We start from the raw sequence: 24007 nt of genomic DNA, 5'->3' as shown, positions 1-24007 counted from the left end.
ATAAATGAGGACAGTAGAAGCCATGTTGATGAGCTTTTAGGTAGAAATGAAGAAGCATTCTGTTGGGAACTGGGGAAAGGACCATCTTTGTTACACCAGGGAAAAGAATTTGGCTAGTGTGGTGGTTTGATTCAGGTGTCCCCCATAAACTTAGGTGTTCTGAATGCTAGGTTCCCAGCTGATGGAGATTTGGGAATTAGCGCCTCCTGCAGGCAGTGTATTGTTGGAGGAGGGCTTATGGGTGTTATAGCCAGTTTCCCCATTTCAGTGTTTGGCACACGCTCCTGTTGCTATGGTCCACCTTATGTTGGCCAGAGGGCGATGTCCACCCTCTGCTCATGCCATCGTTTCCCCCTGCCATCATCGAGCTTCCCCTCAAGCCTGTAAACCAAAATAAATCTCTTTTTTCCACAAGCTGCTCTTGGCTGGGTGATTTCTACCAGCAACGTGAACCTGACTACAACAGCTGGATTTTTCCATGCCCTGAGACTTTTAGGAAAAGCAAGTTTTAAAAATGATGGAATAAATTTTTTGGTGGAGATTTCAAAAGAACCAAGCACTGAGGCTGTGGCATGGACATTATTAGCTGCTTTTAGCCAAATTTACACTGAGAAGCGAGAAGCAGGATGCAAAAGCCTCAGACAAGAAAGATCTGACACATGCACAGCCTGGCCAGAAAGGGGGTGGAGAACCAGGTAAGGATGTGAGGAAGGAAGATGCACTGCAGATGAGATTAACAGACATACAAAGAAACCAAAGGAACCCTAAAACACAGGAGCAGAGCCTCAAGGCAATCTATTTTTGTTTGTTTTTAATATATTTTTATTAACAATTCCATAATTGTAAACAATATCCCATGGTAATTCCCTCCCCTGCTCCCCTTTGAAACTCCACTCTCCATCATATACCCCCTCCCCTTCTCAATCAGTCTCTCTTTTATTTTGATGTCATAATCTTTTCTTCCTATTATGATGGTCTTGTGTTGGTAGTATCAGGCACTGTGAGGTCATGGATATCCAGGCCATTTTGTGTCTGGAGGAGCACATTGTAAGGAGTCCTACCCTTCCTTTGGCTCTTATATTCTTTCCGCCACCTCTTCTGCAATGGACCCTAAGCCTTGGAAGGTGCTATAGAGATATTGCAGTGCTGAGCACTCCTCTGTCACTTCTTCTCAGCACCATGGTGCCTTCTGTCATCCCAAGGTCACTGCCATCTGAAAAGAGAAGCTTCTCTAACCAAAAGTGAGAGTAGCATTACATGGATATGAACATTAAGAGAAGTACCTGCTGGGCAGTTTGGTGAGCATAGTATATACTTTTACCCAGACAGCAGCAGACGTTACACCCCTAGGGCTCATGACTACCCCTGTTGTAGGTTTTCAGTATCAGGGATGTATTCCCTCCCATGGAGCGGGCCTCCAGTCCAATTAGAGGGTGGTTGGTTTCCCCCATAACAGATGTGCCACTATTGTACCACTGGCATCCCTCAAGGGAATCTTAAATCTGCAAGGCCATCACTCTCACCACAGGCTCAGAGATATGGAAATCATAAAACACAGGAATAGTGCCTCAAGAACATCTTAAATCTGCAGACCTTGGTGTCACCCATGTGATGCTAGCTTTGCAGACACACAGAATGCAGTAGTTACATGGTCATGGTATACTCTACTGACAGTCACTGGAAAGCCTTGGGAGCCAGGCAGAACTGGGCTGTAGAGTTGATATGATATGGGGAAATATGTAGAGAAGCTGGAGCCTAAGTGGACAGGAGAGATGCCAGTACATAACCACACACAACACTGGAGTGAAACCAGCTTGAGTGAGCAGTCACATGTCTACAATCAGCAAAGTCATAGAGGTGGGGTGTCCATTCCCATGTGAGCTCTCATCCTACCAGATGCCAGGATTTATGCCTGCTCTGATGATGTCATTCCTGTTTGGGATGATGCCTTCTTGTCATTTCCATGTCTTTCCCTTTTGGAGTAATACCATTAGGTACCAATGTATCTTGTAAGTATGTGTAAAAGAAGGTAGTTACAAATACCAGCTAAGGCTATGTGACCAGGTACAAAAACGAGGACTGTAATTGCTATGAGAGTTTCTGTCCTACCTTTTTTTTTAAAATGTATTTTATTTATTTGAAAGAGAGAAAGAGGCAGAGAGGGAGAGAGAGAATGGGTGTGCCAGGGCCTCCAGCCATTGCGAGCAAACTCCAGATGCATGTGCCACCTTGTACATCTGGTTTACATGGGTCTCAGAGTCAAATCAGGATCCTTTGGCTTTGCAGGCCAATGTCTTTTAACTGCTAAGCCATCTCTCCAGTCCCCCCACCCACTTTTTTTTTTTTTTTTTGAGAGAAAGAGAGAGAGAGAGAGAATGGGCATGCCAGAGCCTTTTAGCCACTATGAACAAACTCCAGATGCCTGTACTCCCTTGTGCTCATGGATGACATTGCACAGTGTGTCACCGTGTGTCTGGCTATGTGGAACCTGGAGATTTGAACATGTGTTCTTCGGCTTCATAGGCAAGCACCTTAACCACTAAGGCATCTCTCCAGCCCTGTCCTAGTGTTTGTACATATGTACACCAAGATTAAAATGCTTTCATTCTTCCTCTGTTTCTCTATTACTTACTATTAAGATTATATCACTAGTTAAGTGTTGTTGAATTTATATTTAACCTATTAGAGAGTAAACATTCTTCAAGGGACCTTGCTTTGTGTTGGGGAAAAGATTGTGAGTTTCCAGTTGTACATGGGATAGTTATGCCATATTAAGCAGAATTATGACTTTGTTAGTCTTTATTTAGAAATTAAGTGTGATGTAAAGAGATATGGTTTGGTGTCAAGTTGACAAGGGGTGGACTTGTGATGGTTAAGTTTTGTTGTCAACTTTATCCACAGACATTCCTCTTGAGTGGGTCTTTGAGATTGCTTCCAGAAAAAATTGGAGGAATTCCTTCCCCCAGAGTGAGCCCTTCCTCCACAGTGGGTGGCCCCTTTCAGAAGAGGGCTTTATCTAAGGAAGCTCTGGGAGAAGAGAGCCTTTCCTCCACCTGGCTGCAGGTGCTGCTTGCTGCCTTCCAGTGTGGACTGAAGACCAGCATGGACCGAAGACTAGCGGCTCTGCAGGACGCCTCCAGGCCTTCAGTGCTGGATTGGGACTGAGGCATCCAGCCACGTGCAATGAGCAGGTAACAGGTTCCTTGACTCTTGGGCCTACAAACTGCTATTATTGGACAGCCCTAAGCCGATCCAACATATTCCCCCTTTTAATATATTCATTCTATCAGTTGTTTCCTCTAGAAAGCTAATACAGCATGTGAACTACTTTTTTTTGACACTTACAGAGACTTACAAGTGACTGTATTGGGTCTCAGATGCGAACTTGGACTTCTGAACAATGCTATAACGGATTTACGCCAGTATCAGATATGGGGACTCTAGGGATAATCTGTCTCTTCACTGTGAGATGGGGCCAGGGTCCGAATCCTATAGCTCAGCTCTGAAATCTCCTCCAAAGGGCTGGTCTCCACGGTGGCACTATGAAGTAGTGGAAACTTCTGGAGGTAAGGTCCTCTTGAGAGGTCCTCAGGTCTCCAGGGTGGCACTATGGAGCACAACCTTTTGGAGGTGAAGGCTGATTGAGAGGTTCCTGGGTCACTGGTGTGGGTGTTGCCCTCAAAGGGGATTTGATACCCTTGGCTCCCTATTCCTCTCTGCTTCTGGTTCAGGATTTAATTATTTGCTCATGCAACACACTTCTGCCATGGTGTTCCAACTTCTATTACCTTCACTGGAACTGAGCCTGTGCAGGCACCATGCCTTTGAACATCTAAAATTATGAGCTAAATAAGTCTTTTCTCTTTGTAAATTACTTGCCTCAGGTGTTTCATTCTATGAATGTTGCAAAGCCCTAGGTATATCTGATATAGCAACAATGTTTTATAAGTATGTGTATTTGCCAGAATGCTAATTGTGTTAATCACCCTTTTGGTACTATAACTAATACCTGAGCTAAAGCAACTCACTTTATACAGTATATAGAGATCCACTGTACAAAAGGTTCCATCCCTTGTCACTTGGTGGGAGTGTGTGGCGGAAGCCGTCCACCTCAAATAGCAGGAAAACAAGAGAAAAGGGGCCAGGGTCCTGATATGCCCTTCAAGATTACTGTGGTGGCCTAGCTTACTCCCATTAGAGCACACCTCTTAATGGTTACACCACGTCCTGATGGTGCTGTGGGCTGAGGCCCAAGCCAGCAAAAAAATGGACTGTTGTAGGACATTCAAGATCCAGATGACAGCAACAACTGTGGTCACAGCCGATTCTTCCTTTTTTGTGTGTGGAAGTACGCACAGACAATGCGCACATGTGTACACGTGTGAATTTCTACATCTTTCAAATCTGTAATAATTGTGTATTACTTTCAAAATAAGAGAACATGATTTGACAGCAAATAAATGCAACACCAATGAGGAGACAGAAAACAAATAAAATTTATGTGGGTTTATTAATAAGTTCTTGGTTGTGGGAAGCACTGCAGGAAATACACTTGCCAGAGGACACTCTGGCTCATGTCACCTTCAGACCCCTTCACACAAGCAATGATTACCCCCCAACGATCACCCTCTCACACGTGCCACCCCCCAGTTTTGCAGCATCATTCTTTTCTCCCCAAGGTCAGAAATCACACATCCTCAAGGACCCCTGGCATTCATTCATATCAAGTACACCCCAAAGGTACAGAGGTTCCTTCTTGAAACACAGAGCAAGAGAAGAAAATGAGCACAGATGCAGGACTGCCAGAGGGAGTGACTGACCACAAGGTCCTAAGAAACCAGACGAGGAGGTTAAAAGCATCATGGGAGGGCTGTGGGACTACACCCTGTGCTCCCCCAAAGTCACACCTTCAAGTAAGAAAGTGAACAGCACGCCCACCTTCTCTGTAAGTCACTGACGGATGACAAAGGTTGGCCGGATTAAGGACATAGGGAAGCAAAGCACATTGGCAAATACCTTTTCCTAAACCTGTGACCAGGAATTAAGATTATTATTATTTTTTTATAAATGTCTGGGTGTCTAACTTATGGCAAATAATTTCCCCAATACAAATAAAATGAATTTAACACTGATTATGTTTTCAAGTTTCCAACTGATTGGAGAATAGATCCAAACTTCCCCTTACTTCCCACCCATTTCTCAATGGGCCTTGGATTTGTGAGATTTCTTAACTCGTCCCTGTTCCTTTTTCCCTAAACATTTACGGCAAGCGTAGGCAAAACACTTGAAGACGATGAAGACTACAGCCATCACAATGGCCAGGAGAAAGCCGATCACATCCAGGGAATGGTACTGGTACCAGGTGAGGTCATGGGCTGCAGGGCGCAGGTGTGGTGCCCCCTTGTGCCTCATCACATACTCCACCCAGAACACAGCCAGGTCCAAGGGCTCTATGGGACGGTCCTTGTGAAGGCTGGAGAGGCGCATGATGTTCTCCTTGTAGCTGAACACAGACAAGTTATTAACATTAGTGCTGTAATCCCCAGGCAATGGATGGACAGCCCTCCCTCTGAGCTTGCCTCCTATGAGGAATGCTACCAGATTCTCTACCCTTGAAAGAGAAACATATTTGTATAATAACTAGAAAACACACACACACTCACAATCAGCGTTAGTTTTTAAAAAAGAGGAGGTGCTGGGGAGATGGCTCAGTGGGTAAGAGCACCTGCTGTGCAAGCATGAGGGCCCGAGTTCTATCCCTAGCACCTGCGTAAGAAGCCAGGCATGGCCACACACACCTGTAATCCCATCACTGAGGGGAAGAGACAGGAGGGTTGCTGGGGCTGGCTGGTTAGCCAAGCAAACTGAAAACAGGTTCAGTGAGAGATACTGTCTCAAGGAAATAAGGCAGAGGAGAGATAGGGAGGACACCCACATCCTCCTCTGGCCTCTGCATGTGCACTGGGGCTTGTACATCTGCACACACATGTGCATAGACCACACACACATATACACTCCAAGGACATAATTATATTTTCTCCATAGTAAAATGAAGAAAGGAACAGTTCATGTCAGAATTTATGCACATGGGCTGGGGAGCAATCTCAGTGGTAAAAAGTGTTTGCTTGCAAACCCTGCCAGCCCAGGTTTGATTCCCCAGTGTCTATGTAAAGCCAAATGTACAAAGTGGTGCACACATCTGGAGGTTGTTTGCAGTGACAGGATGCCCTAGTGTACCAACACACACACATATTCTCTCTCTTCCTCTGTCTCTCAAATAAATAAATCTTCAAGGCAGAAATTATGCATGCATCATGGTACATTGTCTATATGTGTGGAAGTTGTCAATAAAAAGTAAAAAAAAAAAAAAAAAGAAAGAAAGAAATTCTGCAGATCTGCCAAAGGAAGATTTGGTGCCAAGTAAGGTGACAGCCAATTTTCACTCAAATATCAAACCACCAAGTGCTGCATCCAACCCAGGCTGTCTATGAAGCTGCAAATGCAAAGCAGGTTCCTATGTGTCTTGGACAGAGTAGATGCTGAAGTCAGAACAATTATATCCAAAATGGAGCAGGAAGAAAGAAAAGACTGGAGAAGAAGGAAAAGAAAAGAGAAGAGACAGAGAAAAACAAGACATTCAGGACTACTGATGATCACTGCTATCCCTAAACACATCTGCAGCTGTATTTCCATTAAACCTGTCTGCAATTGTGTTTACATTAAACCTATCTACAGTTGTGTTTGGATGCGCTACTATAATCTACTAAGATTTGGTCATAATCCTCTGCTAAACAGCTTCCTTTCATGTATATTTCATCTTATGATAGCTTTTCTTAGAACATTTACTCATTCATTTGACACTTATTGAGCACCTCTCATGGCCTGGTGTCTACATGAACTGCTGCTTGTAACTTTCCATTTCTCTTTATTTTGTGTATGTGTCATGCTAGCTTAGGGTCCTGGAAACAAGATGTGTGTCAGATGGTGGTGGCTCAGACAGGAACAGATGATGCCAAGGAATAACTCAAGTTGATTGGTTAGTGTGTTTATTTTTTTTTTTAATATTTTTCATTTTAGGGAACGTGCACAACAGAGAGAGACAAAGAACTGGTGCACCAGGGCCTCAGCCACTGCTATCAAATGCCAGATGCTTGCACCACCTAGTGGGCATGTGCAACCTTGTGCTTGCCTCACCTTTGTGCGTCTGGCCAACATGGGATCTGGAGAGTTGAACATGGGTCCTTAGGCTTCACAGGCAAGCATTTTAACTGCTAAGCCATCTCTCCAGCCCAGTTAGTCTCTTTTAATATAGTAATGTGGCAGGGAGCCACTTTTAGGTCACAAGCAGTTATCAGTAACACTGGGCAAAGAAATGATACAGGTGAACATCAGGTACGAGTCTCACCAGTGTGTGGAAAGAGGTTAGGCTGTCACTGTACCGACAGGTGACCAGAATGTTATGTCACTCACAAGCCAGGCCAGAAGGAGCTGATGGAATGATGGGACAAGACCCACACCACCTGTACGTCTGACCCTTCATCCTCTGACCATTCAGACATTTCCATTCTATCTATGAGCAGCAACAGAGCATATCCAGGGCTGGAGGTCAGTGACTAGTGTCTTCCACTTTCTTGTCCCCCTTGTCCTATCTCCTTCCATGCAAACACTCCAGTGCTCTCATCTCTCCCTGACTGACACCTCTTTCTACTGGAATGGTTTGAATGTGTATCGTGAAAGGCTACGTGTGGTAACTTTTGTAGCAGAGCTTTTCCTAGTTGAGTTGAACTTACCCAGGCCATTGGAAAATGAACACCCTTCTCCCAGGAGTACACTGGTCACTGTGTAGGCAGGCTGTGGTAAAGCATTTCTTGCTCACACACATCCTTTGCCCTTCTAGTTTTCTGCTAAGTCCTGACACAGCATGGAGCCCTCAACAAACATAAATGCACCATCTTGGATGTCCTAACTTCCAAAACTGTGAACTAAATAAACCTCAATCCTTTATGAATCAACTCATTAAGGAAATCTGTGTGTAAATACAATGTCTGTAAAACTCTCTCACATATATATATCCTCACAGGCACGTGCACATATGCTGTACTAGTTTGAATGGATGTCCCCCAATATATTCAGGAGTTTCATTCAAGCTTCTTAGATCTCCAGCCATGTGACTATAGAAGGTGTCACTGCGAGTAGACAAGTGGACGTAGGGTCCAGCCCTAAGGTGTGTTTGGGGAATTCCAACCTAAGACATGAAAAGTGCTTGAGCTTTTCCCAGAGGTCCTAAGGAGTGCTAGCTGGTGTGGTGGTGGCAGCTTTGCTCTCTCTCTGTGCATGGATCTGTGAAAGGGGACCAACTTCTTCTGCCATCATGTAACTTCCCCTGGATCTGTAAGCTTCAAACAAATGCCATCCCTTCCATAAACTGTGCCTTGTAAGGAAGTTCATCCCAGTGACCTGAGGCTATCTTCTACACATGTCCAATGTGTGTATGCACATACTATCTATATCATCCATTATTTCTTCCCATAAAGTGTATGTTACTATAAGTTTTATTTATTATTTATTTATGTGTACATGTATGTATATGGGTACACCAGGGTATCTTGCTACTGTGAACAAATTCCTGTCTGGCTTTATATGGGTGGCTGGGGAACTGAACACAGACTAGCAGGTTTTAACCAGTGAGCAATCTCCCCAGCCTCTCCATAAAAAATTTTAAGTTGTTGTTTTGAGTTAATTTTATTGACTTTGTTGTTGTTTGTGTTATAAGACAGAGTCTTGCTATGTAGCCCAGGCTGTCCATGAATCTGTGATGACCCTCCTGCTTCTGCCTGTAAGCACTGGGATTACTGTCAGGTTTTGATCAGCCTGGTACAAGTAACCTTGGTAACAGTACACTAAATTTTATGTAGAAATAATGTAAACTCTTAACTTTTACCTTTTTTGAATATGTACATGTGTGTGTGGTGTGCATGTGTGTATACATGTTCATATGTGTGTGTGTGTAGGGCACAAGCCTGTGTGTGCATATGGAGGCCATGTTCATGCACACTAGGTCTTTAAATCATTTGATGGTTGTTCTTACTTGCTTTAAACAACACTTTAGAGGCTGGCGGGATGGCTTAGTGGTTAAGGCATTTGCCTGCAAAGCCAAAGGACCCAGGTTCAATTCCCCAAGACCCATGTTAGCCAGAAGCACAAGGGGGCGCACATGTCTGGAGTTTGTTTGCAGTGGCTGGAGGCCCTGGTGAGCCCATTCTGTCTGTCTCTCTGCCTCTTTCTCTGTCACTCTCAAATAAATCAACAAGAAAAATTTAAAAAAGGACTTTAAAAGACATTTTATAATATGTTTAAAGCTTATTTTCCCTAACGTATTTTAAAAGACGTATGATGACCATAGGGAAAAATCAGGTATTTACAAGTACAACCTTCCCCACCACTGGGTATCACAGACTTTTTTTTTTTTTTTGGGAGACAGAGAACTTATATTACAAAGAAAAACTCAAAGTACAGGGCAGGAGAGATGGCTCAGCCATTAAGGCATTTGCCTGCAAAGCCGAATGGCCCCAGTTCTATTCCCTAGTACCCACATAAAGCCAGATGCACAAAGTGGCACGTGCATCTAGAGTTCATTTGCAGCAGCTGGAGGCCCTGGCGTGCCCATTATCTGTATCTCTCTTCCAGTTCTCTCTTGGCTTGCAAATAAATAAAATATGTTTTTAAATTTCTTAATTTTTTTAAACATTTTCCATGATTATAAAAAAATATCCTATGGTAATTCCCTCCCCCCCCCCGACACTTTCCCCTTTGAAATTCCATTCTCCATCCATAAGACATTTTTTTATCCATGATGCTTTATAATTGGGAGTTACACGACATCACAGAGAAGTAACATAGGTTACAATATTAGGGTTAGAATAAAAGCAGAGAGAAGTTTGTTCCAATGTTGCCTAGAAAATGCTTCAAAAGGCAGAAGTCAAGCTAGAGAGATAGCTCACAGAAGTCAGGCTAGAGAGATAGCTCAGTGGGTAAAGTGCTTGCTATACAAGCATTGGGACCTGTAGTTCAGAGTCCCAGAATCCATGTAAAATGCCATGTGTTGTGGTGAGCTCTTTAATCCAAGCCCCGGGAAAACAAAGACAGGGAGTTCTGTGTAGCTCAATCAGTGAGCTCTAGGTTCAGGGGAACAGTGATTGGGTAAGACAATCTGATTTTCCCCCTATGGTCAATCATACTTCTTTTAATGGAATATTTCCTAGAGATGAAATATTTATGGTGACATTTTAAAAATAAATTGGAGTCTTAAATCTATTAGGGAAAATAAACTTTATACAAATTATACAGGAACTCAAGTGTCCTTCAAAGCAAATACAAACAACCCTCAAATGACTTACAAATGTAGTGTACATGCACTTGTTTTTCCACTGCGGTGTTGATCATGAATGTCATGGACACAACACACAGTGTTTTCCTTTTCTCTCTCTCTCTTACTTACCTTTTGTCATTGATGACAGTTTTCAGGGCATTTGCGAAGTCATCAGCTGTCATCTCAAGGACATTCAAGGTCACACCAGCTCCCCGGGTCTCCATGCGCTTAGCATTGTCCATCTGATCACCAAACAAGGGCATCATCACCATGGGAACACCATTGCATATCCCTTCATAAATGCCATGGGAGCCAGAGTGTGTAATGAATGCACGAGTCTTTGGATGGGCTGAGAAAGCAAAGCAGGAGACATACTGGTGGTCAGGCCACTGAGTTTCCCAGTTGACACTGTCTTGATTCTGAAAAACTCCTGAAGGACCCTGGTATCCACATGTGGACTTAGCAGAAATGCTTAGAAACAACATGTGGGTTGCATAACCCATGGACAAAAAGCAGCATGGGATGTTTATAACAGCTATGCCTAAGCCATTTTGCTTTTGTTTATTTTATTATTTTTGGTTTTTCTGAGGCAGTGTCTCACACTAGCTCAGATAACTTGGAACTCACTCTGTAGCTCCAGTGCTAGGATTAAAGACATATACCACCAGGCTCAGCTCTTCTTTTTTTAAAAAATTAATTAAAAAACTATTTTGGGCCGGGCTTGGTAGCACACGCCTTTAATCCCAGCACTCAGAAGGCAGAGGTAGGGGGATCTCCGCGAGTTGCATTTGCTTGTAAAGCCAAAGTACCCAGGTTTGATATCCCCAAGACCCACATAAGCCAGATGCACAAGGTGGCACATGTGTCTGGAGTTTGTTTGCAGTGGCTGGAGGCCCTGGCACGCCTATTCTCTCTCTGTCTCTCTCTCTCTCTCTCTCTCTCTCTGACTTTCTCAAATAAATAAACAAACTTAAACAACTATTTTTGCATGTGTATGCGTGTTCATATGTCTGTGGGTACACGTTTGTGCAAACATGGATGTGCTATTTGCATGTAGAGGCCAGAGGTTGCCATGTGGTGCCTCCCTCAGTTCTCTTCACCTTATTTTTTGAGACAGGAATTCTTGTGGAACATGTACAGCTCAACTATTTGGCTAGACCACATAACCAGTGAGCCCATGGGATTCAGTGTCGGCCTCCCCAGCACTATGTGTGCACCACCATGCCCAGTTTTTGTGTGGGTCCTGGGATATAAACTCAGGTCCTCACCATTGTGCAGCAAGAAACTTGCTTTATCCACTAAGCCATTTCACCATCTGTGGTAGTTTGAATGTATGTCCCCCAACAGACTCGAGTGTTTTATTAAAACAAGGTGTTTGGGGACAGATCCGCTGTTGTGCTGCCTGTGTGTGCTTGTGTGTGGTGCTGGCTATTTGATGGTGTCTCTCTGCTTAGATTATAAAAGGATGCCAGCTTCTTCTGCCTTCAATGGAGCTTCCCCTAGGTCTGTAAGCTTCAATCAACACTCACATCCTATAAACTGTGTCTGGGTTGGAAGTTCATCCCAGCAACGTGAAGCTAGCTACAATACCATCTCTCCGGTACCCCTAAACCATTTTCTTAATTGGACCCTGGTTTCACTGACAGATCAAATCCTCCAAACCTACCAAGCAGATCATTTTGGGGTAGCCACTTGACAAGGATTGTATTCTTTGCAAGATTCGATGGTCGAGTTCCGGTGTAGCGCCACAGGACCTTGCAGAGATAAAAAGCACAGGATTGAACAGAAGATATTTTTCAGAAGCACATCTACAAAAGTAGCAGAAAGGTCACTGAATGAGAAGAACAGAGCTGACCATGCAAGGTGGAGGCTTAGTGACTAAGAGGGCTTCTGGAACTGGCACCTTTCTGAGTCGTGTGCTCCGCGCTCAGTGACAGGTGGCATTTTTACTTCTGAGTACATGAGAAGTCAACACTCTGCGCACTTATGATTTCTTCAACCTCCTGCGCTTCAAGGAATGTTTACACAACAAAGCAAGTGGATGAAAGACTTCCAAGCATGAGCACATGAACAAGATCCCCGCCCTAACAATGCCGTTTGGAGAAACAGTCTCATTTAATATGAGAAAACAATACCATGTTTACTTTTAGCCAAATTCTCCCTAGTACTTTTGAGTTTCCTGAAAAAAAAGAATAAGACTTCTGAGTGAAGCAGACCTTGGGGTAAAAGCATTTGAGTTTAATTGTCAAAGAAGAGGAGGAGAAGGAAGAAGTAGAGGGGCTGGGGGAAGAGGAGGATGACGGTGAAGACCATGGTGGCTTTGGGGAAGTGGCAGAGGATTCTCAAACCTAAAAATTCTAGCTGACCAAATTCATTTAGATCCCAGCAGTCTGGGGCGAGAACACTTATGAAAACAGATATGGAGGAGTCATGTAGAATGGCCTTACCGTTTGAGGTATTCTGCCCAGAGCCTCAGCGATTTCCATAGCTTTCTTCTCTGGAATCTCGGAGACCATGGATCCCAAAGAGAAGACCACAATCCCATGTTCTCCAGAGGCGTTAATGTAGGCTTCAAATTCCTAAAGCAGAAAGAGAGTTCCAAGTTGCTTCTTGCCCCATGTATAACACAGTAGTTACACACATCAAAGTCTGAGTTAGATGCCCTTCCTTTTAAGAAAGTGGGTCAAGGGTGGCAGAGCTGTCTTAGCCGTTAAAGCTCTTGCCTATGAACCCTAAGGACCCAGATTCCATTCCCTAAGACCCACGTAACCCAGATGCTCAAGGTGGCACATGGGTCTGGAGTTTGTAGTGGCTAGAGGCCTTGGCATGCCCATTCTCTCTCTCTCCCTCCTTCACTCTATCTACCAGTTTCTCTCGCTCTCTCTCTCTCTCTCTCTCTCTCAAAATAAAATAAATTAAAAACTTTTAAAAAGAAAGTGGGCTAAGGAATGTGTCAAATAGACAAAAATTATATGAGGCTCATGAGCCTCCTTACTCCCTTCCCAAAGAGGAAGACTTCTTGCTTACAGGGTTAACTGGGAGCTTCCTTGAGATACAGAATCCAGGCAAAGGGCAAAAGTCCCCAAAAGCAAATAGAGATAGCACATGTATATGTGTATACATAGGACTGCGACATGCACACACATTCATATACACACATCCTCATGCACACACACACATACCAAGCAGCATGCCAATTCTCAGCCACTGAAGATTATTAATGAGCAAATTATCGCCAGAGAGTCTAGTCTCCCTGAGGCTTGAGGTGTCTGCAGTGAGTATGGAGAGCACTGACGCAATGTGGTGCCATGCTGGGTAGTCAGAACTGAAGGGTTCCCTGGAACATAGTGCTTTCAATACTAAAACCTGAACAAACCAGGACCTGTGGTCCTGCTACCCTACCTGTGAGACAGGAAGAACCAGCAGGGCTCAGCACTCAGGACTTCAGCCCTGACTTCTACTTTCTCAGAGACACGCCCCTCCTCCAGGCCAGTTCCTGCAGTGCCCCAGCCCATCACAGCAGCATATGGAAGCCTAGGCCTCATCCAGCTGGGCCTATGTTAAAGTCAACCTCTGGCCCTGCACGTTGAATCTGTGGCACGAACAATCTGGAGATGTTTTTTCCAAAGTCCTCCCCTCCCCACCCACTGCTTTCCTGAGGAAGGGCAGCTTATCTCCTAGTGCCAGTTACTCTCCCCCACGGCCTGATGGCACACAGAGGACCCGCCCTAGGACCTTCGCTCATGCAGGCTACATTTACTCCTTCCTGGAAAGGGCCCATCTAGTTTCCCCTCCTTTATGCCCTCGCACACCCTCTTTGCAACCAACTCTATGTGATTAACACAAAATCAAACCTGCAGGTCAATAAACTTTGACAGATTGCAGGGTTTCACTCAATCTTGACTGGCACGCAAGCATGTGTACAGGGGACCACAGAGCAAGCTGCACAGATTGTGACAGGGTCACCAACAACTCACGTTGTACCAACTTTTATGGATCGAGTAAAGGTGAAGTTCTCTCTACTTGGCACAATTTTGCTCCAAAAATCACAGGCCCTGGTACATCGAACAGTGAAGCAACATGTTAACTTAAACAATAACCCTTCGATCTCTGACTTGACCCCTTCTGAACAAGACAAGCACCAGTGAAAGGACTTCTCCACTCTACAGGTTCTTTCTTCACCACCACTGGTGAGGTCTTTAGAATCTTTCCTGCATTCCACTGTTTTAAGGTCCAACCTCTCGGTTCCATACTTTATGCTTCCCAAACACATTCGACTTCTCCAGAATCCACTTATGACAGCCTGATAGAACCTGTCACTTGGCCATTTTCAATCCTAGTCAAGTACACATATTTTGAGCCCTTCTGTCCCTTTCTGTGGTCTCTCTCCTCCTAGTTGTCTGGAAGTCTCTGGCCTCCCTGAGACCCAATTACCTTTTCTCAGACCCAACACATATGGTTGTAGTCTCTGAATTGGCTCTTTCTAGGAAAACAGCCAGCCTGTCACTCAGACAGAAGGATGTCAGTACCTTCTCTTATCAGAAGAGATGAGAAAACTGTTTTATATAGTTTCTAGTTAGAATGTCTAGAGACAAGAACTTTACTCAGGACCATAAATGCAGGACTTATAAAACTTTAAAGAACAGTTGGGTCAGACTCCAACTTCAAGTGCCCCACCCAGAGCAAGGTGGACCTGCACTCTTGTTTTCCACACGCTATCCCAAACCCAGCATTCCGTTTTTACAGAATTTAACACTTGTGGCACCAAGTTGATTACTGTCCATGGAATACAATGCCTAGGACACAGTTTTCCAAATATTATATACAAAGAAATAACTGAAGAGATGACTACACAGACAAAGCTAGGCGACTCATGAGAGCTTTCAAAACAACCCCAGCGCATTCCCTCAGCGTGTTCCCTGGGGCGTTCCTTTCTCCCTCCAGGGGCTGCAAGAACTCTGCCTTGGGAAGGCCCCATTCACATACACACATACCTGGGAGACCGGCTTTCTCTGAAGGCAGTTTATCCCACCAATAAAAACCATGTTGGGCATGATGGGTCTTGGGAAATCCCACACAAAGTCTCTTCGCACTAGCCAGATAGATGCAGGGCTCAGAATGTCCTTGACACTCATGTCTTTGTGAAAGATTTCCGAGGCAAGTGATGCATAGGGGGAATACACCGCATTGCACAGAAAGTTCTCCATCAAAGCAAAGAGCGCATTCTTCACTCGCTGCAAGAAGGTCATGTGATCTGGGTTAAGGGACAAAGCCCTGGACACATAAGACAGGGGCTTGGGGCATGCAGTAGCTTCAGAGTCCAGGCTGCATGGCAAGGAATTTAAAAAGTATATGCTAGGCAGAGCCAGGTACCGTGCCACGATGGGACCACAAAGAAGGAAAGGGTCTGTCAGTACAGCGTCAAAGTGGCTTTTCTTCAGGGAGGCCATGAACTCTGCGTTGTGTAGGAGGTGGGAGCAACCAGACAGGACCAGAGCAGCGTCCCTCTTGACCTTCTTGTACATTTTGATCACACGCACCAGGAAAGGCTGTTTCTCAAAAGTACTATGCCCAAGGCTGGCAAAAGAGGCTTCCAGGGCATCCCTCTGGAAGGGAACAGGATATCTCTTCAAGGTGTAAGATGACCCTTCTTGTATGTGCACAGAAGCTTCAGGAGCTATGACCACTATTTCATGTCCCCTCTGATGAAGCTGCTGGATGACCCCCTGCATGCTCAGCCAATGGCTACCTTCCACTGGGACCAACAACAGCTTCCCAGCATGGGACACAGAGGAGCTGAGCACACACAGCAGGGGGCCCAGGAGAAGCAGGAGCCGGCCACAGAACACCCCACGCATGGTGCCTCTGTCGCTGTTGCTGCCAGAGGTCTAGCCAGTGCGGCTGGCAGGAGCAAGACGGACTCTGTGTGTCAAGTTAATGTTTGACTGTGTTCCATGACTGGAGCATCAGTCAGTCTAAGGGGAACACGGGAAGAGCGCATCTAGAAATGGGCAGGGTGGGGCTCTATTTGGTTTCTCAAAAAGCAGCAGCCACTATTAATCTAGCTGCAAACCTTCCTCAAGTCACACTGGAGTTAACACAGAAAGCAAACCGTCTTCAGCAACTTTGGACTCACTGAATTGGCACTGTCATAGAACGAAACATGTTAACAGCGAGAAGGTCCGCAATGTGCCAAAGCATACCTCCTTTCCAGAAATAAAACAAGAAGGTTCTTAAGCCTTTTTGGGGGAGAAAAGAATATTTATTAAGCCACAACCCCACTCTGTCCATGGAAACTCCTAAGACTTCCCTTTCCACAGCGCACCTGCCTGACCACCCCCATCAATTTCTACTTCTTTTTGAGTCAAGCACAGTGTGGGTCTCAAGACTACAGATGAGACCAGCACAGATGAGTCTTCTGCCTCCCCTAGACCTCAATCAGGAGAGACGAAACACAGACAGAACTGATAAACCAGGACCTTAGAGACTGCAGAATGTGCCAGGGAAGAAAGAAATGAGGTAGTGCTGGCATTGAGAATGGCTAGAAGAGTAAGTCCACATGAGCCCATAGGCACCACGGTCCCCTCTGCGGGAGATCTGTGCTCCTTCAGAGAGACAGGGAGTGGGAGAGCACTCTAAATAGAAAATCGGAATATACAAGCAAACTCGGCAGGTTCAACTGTACTCAATACACTGGCTGAAGATCTGGGGGAGTTCTGATGATCACAGCAAAGCATGTGAACGAAACCAAGAATAACTTGTATTTCCTGAGTGAGAACAATGTGCCACGCCTTCTAAGGCTCAGGGTCCATTGCGGAAGAGGTGACTGGAAGAATTTAAGAGCCAAAGGAAGGGTAGAACTCTTTACAACATGCTCCTCCAGGCACAAAATGGCCTGGATATCCATGACCTCACAGTTCCTGACACTACCTACACAAGACCATCATAACAGGAGGAAAAGATCCGCCTATGTGACCTACGGAACCTCGTGACTTCTTGTAATAGCCCCCCCCCCATTGTTTAACAGTATGTAATTTTGTGGTTTATCTCTCAATCCTGTTTTTACTATAAACATCATGTGGTTATTTCCAATAAAAGCTGACACTCTGAACAGATCAAGGCTGCATCTTGAGATCCCCAACTCTGGGATGCAGACCTGGTGTACCAGCTTTCTTATTTTTACCCAATAAAACTTTGCCTCACCAAAAATAAATAAATAAATAAGGAAGGAAGGAAGGAAGGAAGGAGGGAGGGAAAAGACGGTGACATCAAAATAAAAGAGAATGATTGAGAGGGGGAAGGGAGATGATGGAGAGTGGAGTTGTGAAGGGGAAAGTGGGGGGGGAAATTATCATGGTTTATTATCTATTAATAAGGAGGTTTTCAATAACAGTAATAATAAAAGAACTACGTGCCAAATATCATCAAGCTAAGTGCTCTGTAACACATCTCATATTTCCCATGGAACTGTCCCACAGAAGCAGATAGTATTTTCCAGAGGCCGAGAGAGCTGTCACAGTCCTGTGTTAACTAAGTGGCAGAGTGAAGACCCAGGCCCTGGTGCTGGTGCTCAGGGCACCCATTCCTAGTAGCTCCTCACAGTCCCCAGTGGAGCCTAGATGAGCCCTGGGTTGAAGTTTACATTCAGCAGTGAGAGGAACTCTGTGAAAAATAGAGGCAGGTGGAAGGACTTTGCGGTCAAGGACTTCTGAGACCTTCAGAAACTAGGGGACGGGTCAGAAGCAGGTGTGAAAGCTGCTGAGCAGAAATGCCCCTCCCAAAGTGGGCAACCACAGTACAGGCTGAACAGAATCTTGCACCCTTTTGGGTGGGGTCCAATGCTATCTTAGACAATCCCAGGGTGAAAGCACAGATCCCGACATTGACCATGGGCATTGCTGACCACTCACACATGGGGCTGTGCTAGAACATCAAAGAGAAAACTATTAACTTTAAGGTTTTGGTGTCCAGAGACCTTCTCATCCTGGCATTTCCCTAGGCCACCATCTTTCCTCAGACTTCCAGTTTTGCTGGTGTTTCTGCAGGGCACACACTGAACCTTCCCTGCCTTCTAGCACTCTTCATTCTGAATAAGCACAAAATGGAGCAATACCTTTGTTCTTTGATATGTCCTTATCTGGAATTCTAAAATTCACCGTCCAAGTTAAACTTTAAGATCAATAATTCTCGCAGTGTCCCAATTTCATGAAGAGTTCACCCATATGTTATATAGAGCAAAGTGTGTGCAAACACTGGAATGATTTTATGAACAATCTTTTCCTGCAAAAACACTGAGCCTGGAGTTTTGTTTTGTTTTTTTTACATGATGTTAGAGGTGGAACCCAAGGCCTCACACAAACAAGCAAGTGCTGTGCCACTGAGGTACACCACCTACCTACCTTCAGAGCTTTTGAGGCTACTATGGACCTGTGAGATTTGGGGCCTAACTGGGCCTCTGGCCAGGGAATATTCTTTACAAATCTGCTCTGTTCTCATGAACAACAAGGAAAACTACTGTAGATCAGCCCAAAAGAGCTTCTGGACCCCAAGGAGGCCTGACACTAAAAACCCACTGCTCATCCCTTCTTTCAGCAAACATTTATAAAACACATGAGCTCTGCTGTGTGTCGAGCACTATGCTAGGGGCCACAGCCAGATTGGAAACAGCCCCTTCCTACAAGGAGGGGTCCCAGTGGCAGAGAGGAGCATAGGACCATAGAATGACAGAGCTGAATGATGGGGTCTGGTTGCTAGGGAAACAGAGGAGGGCTGCATTGTGGACTTCCTTCTGAGGTGACTCAAGAGCTGTCTATGAACCCGTGTGGAGGTCATTTCTTCTGAAGCCCAAGCTGAAAGCTAACAGTTCTACCACATGGGACACTTGGCTCCTTTGATCACATCAGAATAGAGAAGCTTGTCACTCTAGGGATCATATAAATACTCCATTGTCCTGTGGGTCATCTATGGACCCTCCAGGGGAAGCAGACTGTCCTCTCTCTGCCTGAAATCTTGGCAGCACTTAGCTCTGTTCTGCCTGTCATCGTTTGCATATCTGTCTTTGCCACTCCATCATACATTAGCACAAACATTTCTTACAGGCAGGGCCTCAGCTTGAGAATCACTCTCACTAAGGAGCCAACCCACAGCTGCGCAGACGATAAGCACTCAGTAAATGCTTCAGGAGACATGGGCTCCCTCTCCCTTTCTTCTAAGCTCCATGTCCAAGAAAGCAAGCCTTGAATCTCCCAGACCCACATGCCATAGCCCTGTTCAAGGTCTTGACATCCCCCCCGCCCCCCCCCTCCCCCGGCTGCTTAGCCCCTAGCTGCCCTTAGGACTCACTGCATCAGCTGGCCTTCCTCTACCACTCCACCCCACCACCACTTCTGGTGCCTTAGTTAATTAGGCTCCTACAGACCACAAGAAAACCCAGCCCCCTCCCCAACCTTGTCAGGGGGGAGGGAAGGGAGGGAGGGAGGGGGAGTGAGGGGGAGTGAGTGAGTGAGTGTGTGTGTGTGTGTAAGCCAGAGGTTCCCTTTGACACAAGATCCTTCACTGAACCTAGAGCTTACCTATTCAGCTACACTACTTAGCCAGTGAGTCCCAGGGATTTCCTGTCTGCATCTCCCCAGGACTAAGAATACAGGCTGTGGCACCATGCTCGATATTTTATGTGGGTTCTGAGGTCCAAACTCAGGTCCTCAGGCTTGGGTGGCACTTTACTCACAGCTATCTCCCAGCCCATTGCAGCTAATGGACTCAGGTCATCTCATTCCACTTCTTCCTCTTTCCTGCTTAGTCATTCTCCTAACCTTCACTCTCCAATTTTCCTGGATGGCTCTATACCTCTTGGAGCTATACTTTAATCCTGAGCAGCAACCACGTTGTTTGTGTTTGCCAACTGCCAAGCCTAGGACTCAAGTTCATTGATGTGACAGAAACTCAAGTGGCAGTTTGGTGGGATAATGCTCCTAGTTAGACCCAGTGCCCTTGATGAACCCTATAAAAGTTCACTGCTTAATCATTTCCCACTTACAGCTAAGTGACACTTATTGGTCTGTTGCCCCACAATTGATCAAAGGCAGGGAATATAGTGTCCAAAGGAGACCGAGGAAATGGACAGAACTCAAACATCAAGCGATGTCAAAAACAAAGTCACAGTGACGACAGAGCAGTTTTGGTGCAAATAATTAGTGCATCCCAAATTTACCCACACTGCTACAAAAACAGCCCTCAAGTTGTACGGATTTTGATTTATAGCATCAGTGGCTTCACCTACCTAGGGAACTCTGATCTGAAGACTGCTAAAAAATTTAAAGTCAGAACTACCTCAACAATAATATTGTGCGACTTTCTTGCTACCATTCTCTCATAATCATATTGTTTTCCAGAGGCTACTTGATGTGTGACATCACAGTAGAATGACCACAGCAGCAGACATAATACAGCTCTACTATACCAGACACCAGAGAAATCTGAAGAATGTAAATACATGCTAAACTTCTTGCTGAATTTTTGTGAACATTTTTTCTTCTTTATTTATGAGAGAGAGGGAGGGAGGAAGAGAATGGGCACAATAGGGCCTCTAGCCACTGCAAACGAACTCCAGATGCATGTACCACCTTGTGCAACTGGCTTTGTGTGGGTACTGGGGAGTACAGCCTAGGTCTTTAGGCTTTGCAGACAAGCACCTTAACCGGAGCCATCTCTACCGTCCTGTGAAAAAGTTTTCTAATAAGAATCTGATTTATATTACTGTGTGATTGGTCATTACAATGACAAGTAACAGATATATTTTCCTGTTTTAGTTTTTCATGTGATCCATTAGACAAAAAGCAAGGGGGGGCCTGAGGCCAAAATGTTTGAGAACTGTGACTCCACATAACTCATTGTCTTTCACTCGGAGCCAGACAAAACTCACTCCTTATCCTACTCCTTCCCTGACCTGAGGGGAAAGTCTGATTCAAAGCCAACCTTACGGGGAAAAATATAATCTCTTAACTGAGTGTAGTGTAGCACACCTATAAACCCGGCAGTCAAGAGGAGGCTTAGACAGCAAGGTCTTGAGCCTTAAGTTCAAGGACAGTGTGGGCTACAAAGACAGAAGGAAAAGAGCGGTGAACGAATGAAGGGTGGGAGAGAGGGAAGAAAGGAGGAAGAAGGGGGGAAGGGAAAAAGGAGAAAAGAGAGAGAAGGGACAAGAAAGAGGGTTGGGAAAGACGAATTTTGGGGGGAATGGGGGCGTTTGAGGTAGGGTCTCGCTGTAGCCCAGGCTGACCTGGAAGTCACTATGGAGTTTCTGGCTGGCCTCGAACTCACGGCGGTCCTCCTACCTCTGCCTCCCAAATGCTGGGCTTAAAGGCGCGCGTCGCCTCGGCAGGCAAGAAGACATGTTTTCTAAGACAGCCAGAGTCGAGGCCCTCTCTTTCTCCGCGGACTTCCCCCAAAGGGAGGCCAACGCAGACAGTCAGACTCACGGCGCGCACGCGACGGCGAGAAGTGGCGGGGCCCCGGAGCTAGGCATTCTGGGAGGCCCAGGCCGTGGCCAATGGGACGCGGCTACGTCACAAGGGGCGTGGCGCGCGCAGGCGCCCTGCTCGCCGCGCCGCCCCCCGTCCTGCCGCTGGGCGCCAGCCGCGCCGCTCGCAGTGCCGTCGGTGGCCGCGGGCCCGTGGCCGCCGGGCCGACATGGTGGACTACTACGAGGTGCTGGGCGTGCCCCGGCAGGCGTCGCCCGAGGCCATCAAGAAGGCGTACCGCAGGCTGGCGCTCCGGTGGCACCCCGACAAGAACCCTGAGAACAAGGAGGAGGCGGAGCGCACGTTCAAGCTGGTGGCCGAGGCCTACGAGGTCCTGTCGGACGCCCGGCGGCGCGCCGTGTACGACCGGGGCGGCGAGGCCGGCGGCGCGGGCGCGGGCGGCGGCGGGGCGGGCGCGGGCCCCTTCCACGACCACGACGCCTTCGACTACGTCTTCTCCTTCCGCGACCCGGCCGACGTGTTCAGGGAGTTCTTCGGGGGCCGCGACCCCTTCTCCTTGGACTTCTTCGCAGACCCGCTGGAGAACTTCTTCGGACACCGGAGGAGCTCGCATCGAAGCCGGAGGGGCTCCTCCCACCTGTTTTCCACCCTGGCCGAGTTTCCAGCGTTTGGGGGTGGCTTCTCATGTTTCGATACGGGATTCACCTCGCCGGGCCATGGAGGCCTCTCTTCCTTCTCCATGTCCTGTGGCAGCGGCGGAGCGGGCAACTTCAAGTCCGTGTCGACCACCACCGAAATAGTGAACGGCCGGGAAATCACCACCAAGAGGATCATTGAGAATGGTCAGGAGAGGGTGGAAGTAGAGGAAGATGGACAGCTAAAGTCCCTCATAATTAATGGCAAAGAACAGTTGCTACACATCGACACCAAGTAACAGTTTAAAGGGACAGCTTGAGCAATAGCCGGACGTCCTTTTTTTTTTCTTCTAAGTTTTCAGAGCAACTGTACCCAAGACATTATACTACAGTCCATGCCAATGCCTATTTCTTGTTATTGTTGGGACCATGGGAGTAGGCTCTCTGATGGTCTTTAAGCCTGCTGTACATATCTGTATGCCCTTGGTACTAATTAAACTTAATCCTGAGGCAGATGTTCATTATTTCCAAGTGCTAGGGGAAATTTTTCACAGCACCTTGAACGACATTCCCATTTTGTGAAAAATGTGATCCAGGTAGCTTGCTGTAGGTTATGTACAGCTCCAGGTTTTTGTTTTTTTAATTTTTATTAGCATTTTCCATGATTATAAAAAAAAAATCCCATGTTAATTCCCTTTTTTTTTTTTTTTTTTTTTTTTGAGAGAGAGAATGGGCACGCCAGGACCCTCAGCCTGCTGTGAACAAACTACAGAGACATGAACCCCCTTGTGCATTGTGTCACTGTGAGTCTGGATACATGGGACCTGGCAATTCAAACATGAGTTCTTAGGCTTTATAGGCAAGTGCCTTAACCAATAAGCGCTCTCTCCAGCTCCCGTTTTTGAAACCGCATTGTTAGGAAAGATGCATACATTGATATTTTGATTTAATCCAAATTGAAAATGACTTTCAGCTGTACATAAATGATGGTGATGCAGGAACAGTTAATTATTGTTTGAATTAAATGTTGAACCATGGGTACTTTAAAGCAGTTAGACTAGGAAAGTTCATGTAACTCCTTTTCCATCACTGCTGTACCACAGACTTGGTGATGCACATACATCACATTTATTTTCCATTTTTGTAGCCTGAAATTTGACATCTGCTTTCATGGGCCAGAACCATGTTCTCTCTGGAGGATGAAGGCTACATTTGTCAGTCAAGGCCACAAGGACAGATGGTTAATAACAGGTTAGGACTAACCTCAACCCCACTTTGGTTCTACAGCAATGGCAGTTGCTGCAAGTGGAAAGAAGCATTTCTTTCAGGCCATGTAAATCTTCCCATTGCCGTGTTAGGAGATACATATATATCAAGGTAACTTGACAATAGCAGGCTTTCCTGAGAAATGTTAGTTGGGCGAGACTCCATATGCACGTGAGAAAGTCCATTCTGTTGGCAGAGGTTATGCTCCATATTCGGACCTTTTAGCGTGATGTTTGCCTTGGAAGAACATACCACAA

The 24007-nt window shown here is 45.9% G+C and overlaps 2 protein-coding genes across 7 annotated transcripts in view; one reads left to right on the top strand and one right to left on the bottom strand.

The window, feature by feature from the left end:
* Window positions 1-4491: 4491 nt before the first annotated feature.
* LOC101617823 (UDP-glucuronosyltransferase 1-6) overlaps window positions 4492-24007 on the bottom strand; it is a 138078-nt gene continuing 118562 nt past the window's right edge. For all 6 annotated transcript variants that reach the window (XM_045147578.1, XM_045147579.1, XM_045147580.1 and 3 more), the window contains 4 exons: window positions 12817-12948; window positions 12036-12123; window positions 10499-10718; window positions 4492-5503 (listed from right to left, as the gene is read on the bottom strand). In XM_045147578.1, the coding sequence (XP_045003513.1) occupies window positions 5200-5503; window positions 10499-10718; window positions 12036-12123; window positions 12817-12948 (744 nt within the window). In that variant the 3' untranslated portion in view covers window positions 4492-5199. The remainder of the gene's footprint in view (window positions 5504-10498; window positions 10719-12035; window positions 12124-12816; window positions 12949-24007) is intronic.
* Dnajb3 (DnaJ heat shock protein family (Hsp40) member B3) lies at window positions 22058-22783 on the top strand. The gene has a single exon (XM_012949588.2). The coding sequence runs from the start codon at window positions 22058-22060 to the stop codon at window positions 22781-22783; it is 726 nt and encodes a 241-aa protein (XP_012805042.2).

The sequence above is a fragment of the Jaculus jaculus genome, chromosome 4, assembly GCF_020740685.1.
Source record: "Jaculus jaculus isolate mJacJac1 chromosome 4, mJacJac1.mat.Y.cur, whole genome shotgun sequence".
NCBI classification, from domain to species: domain Eukaryota; kingdom Metazoa; phylum Chordata; class Mammalia; order Rodentia; family Dipodidae; genus Jaculus; species Jaculus jaculus.
The sequence above is the reverse complement of the archived record's forward strand: the minus strand, read 5'-3'. Positions and strand labels throughout refer to the sequence as shown.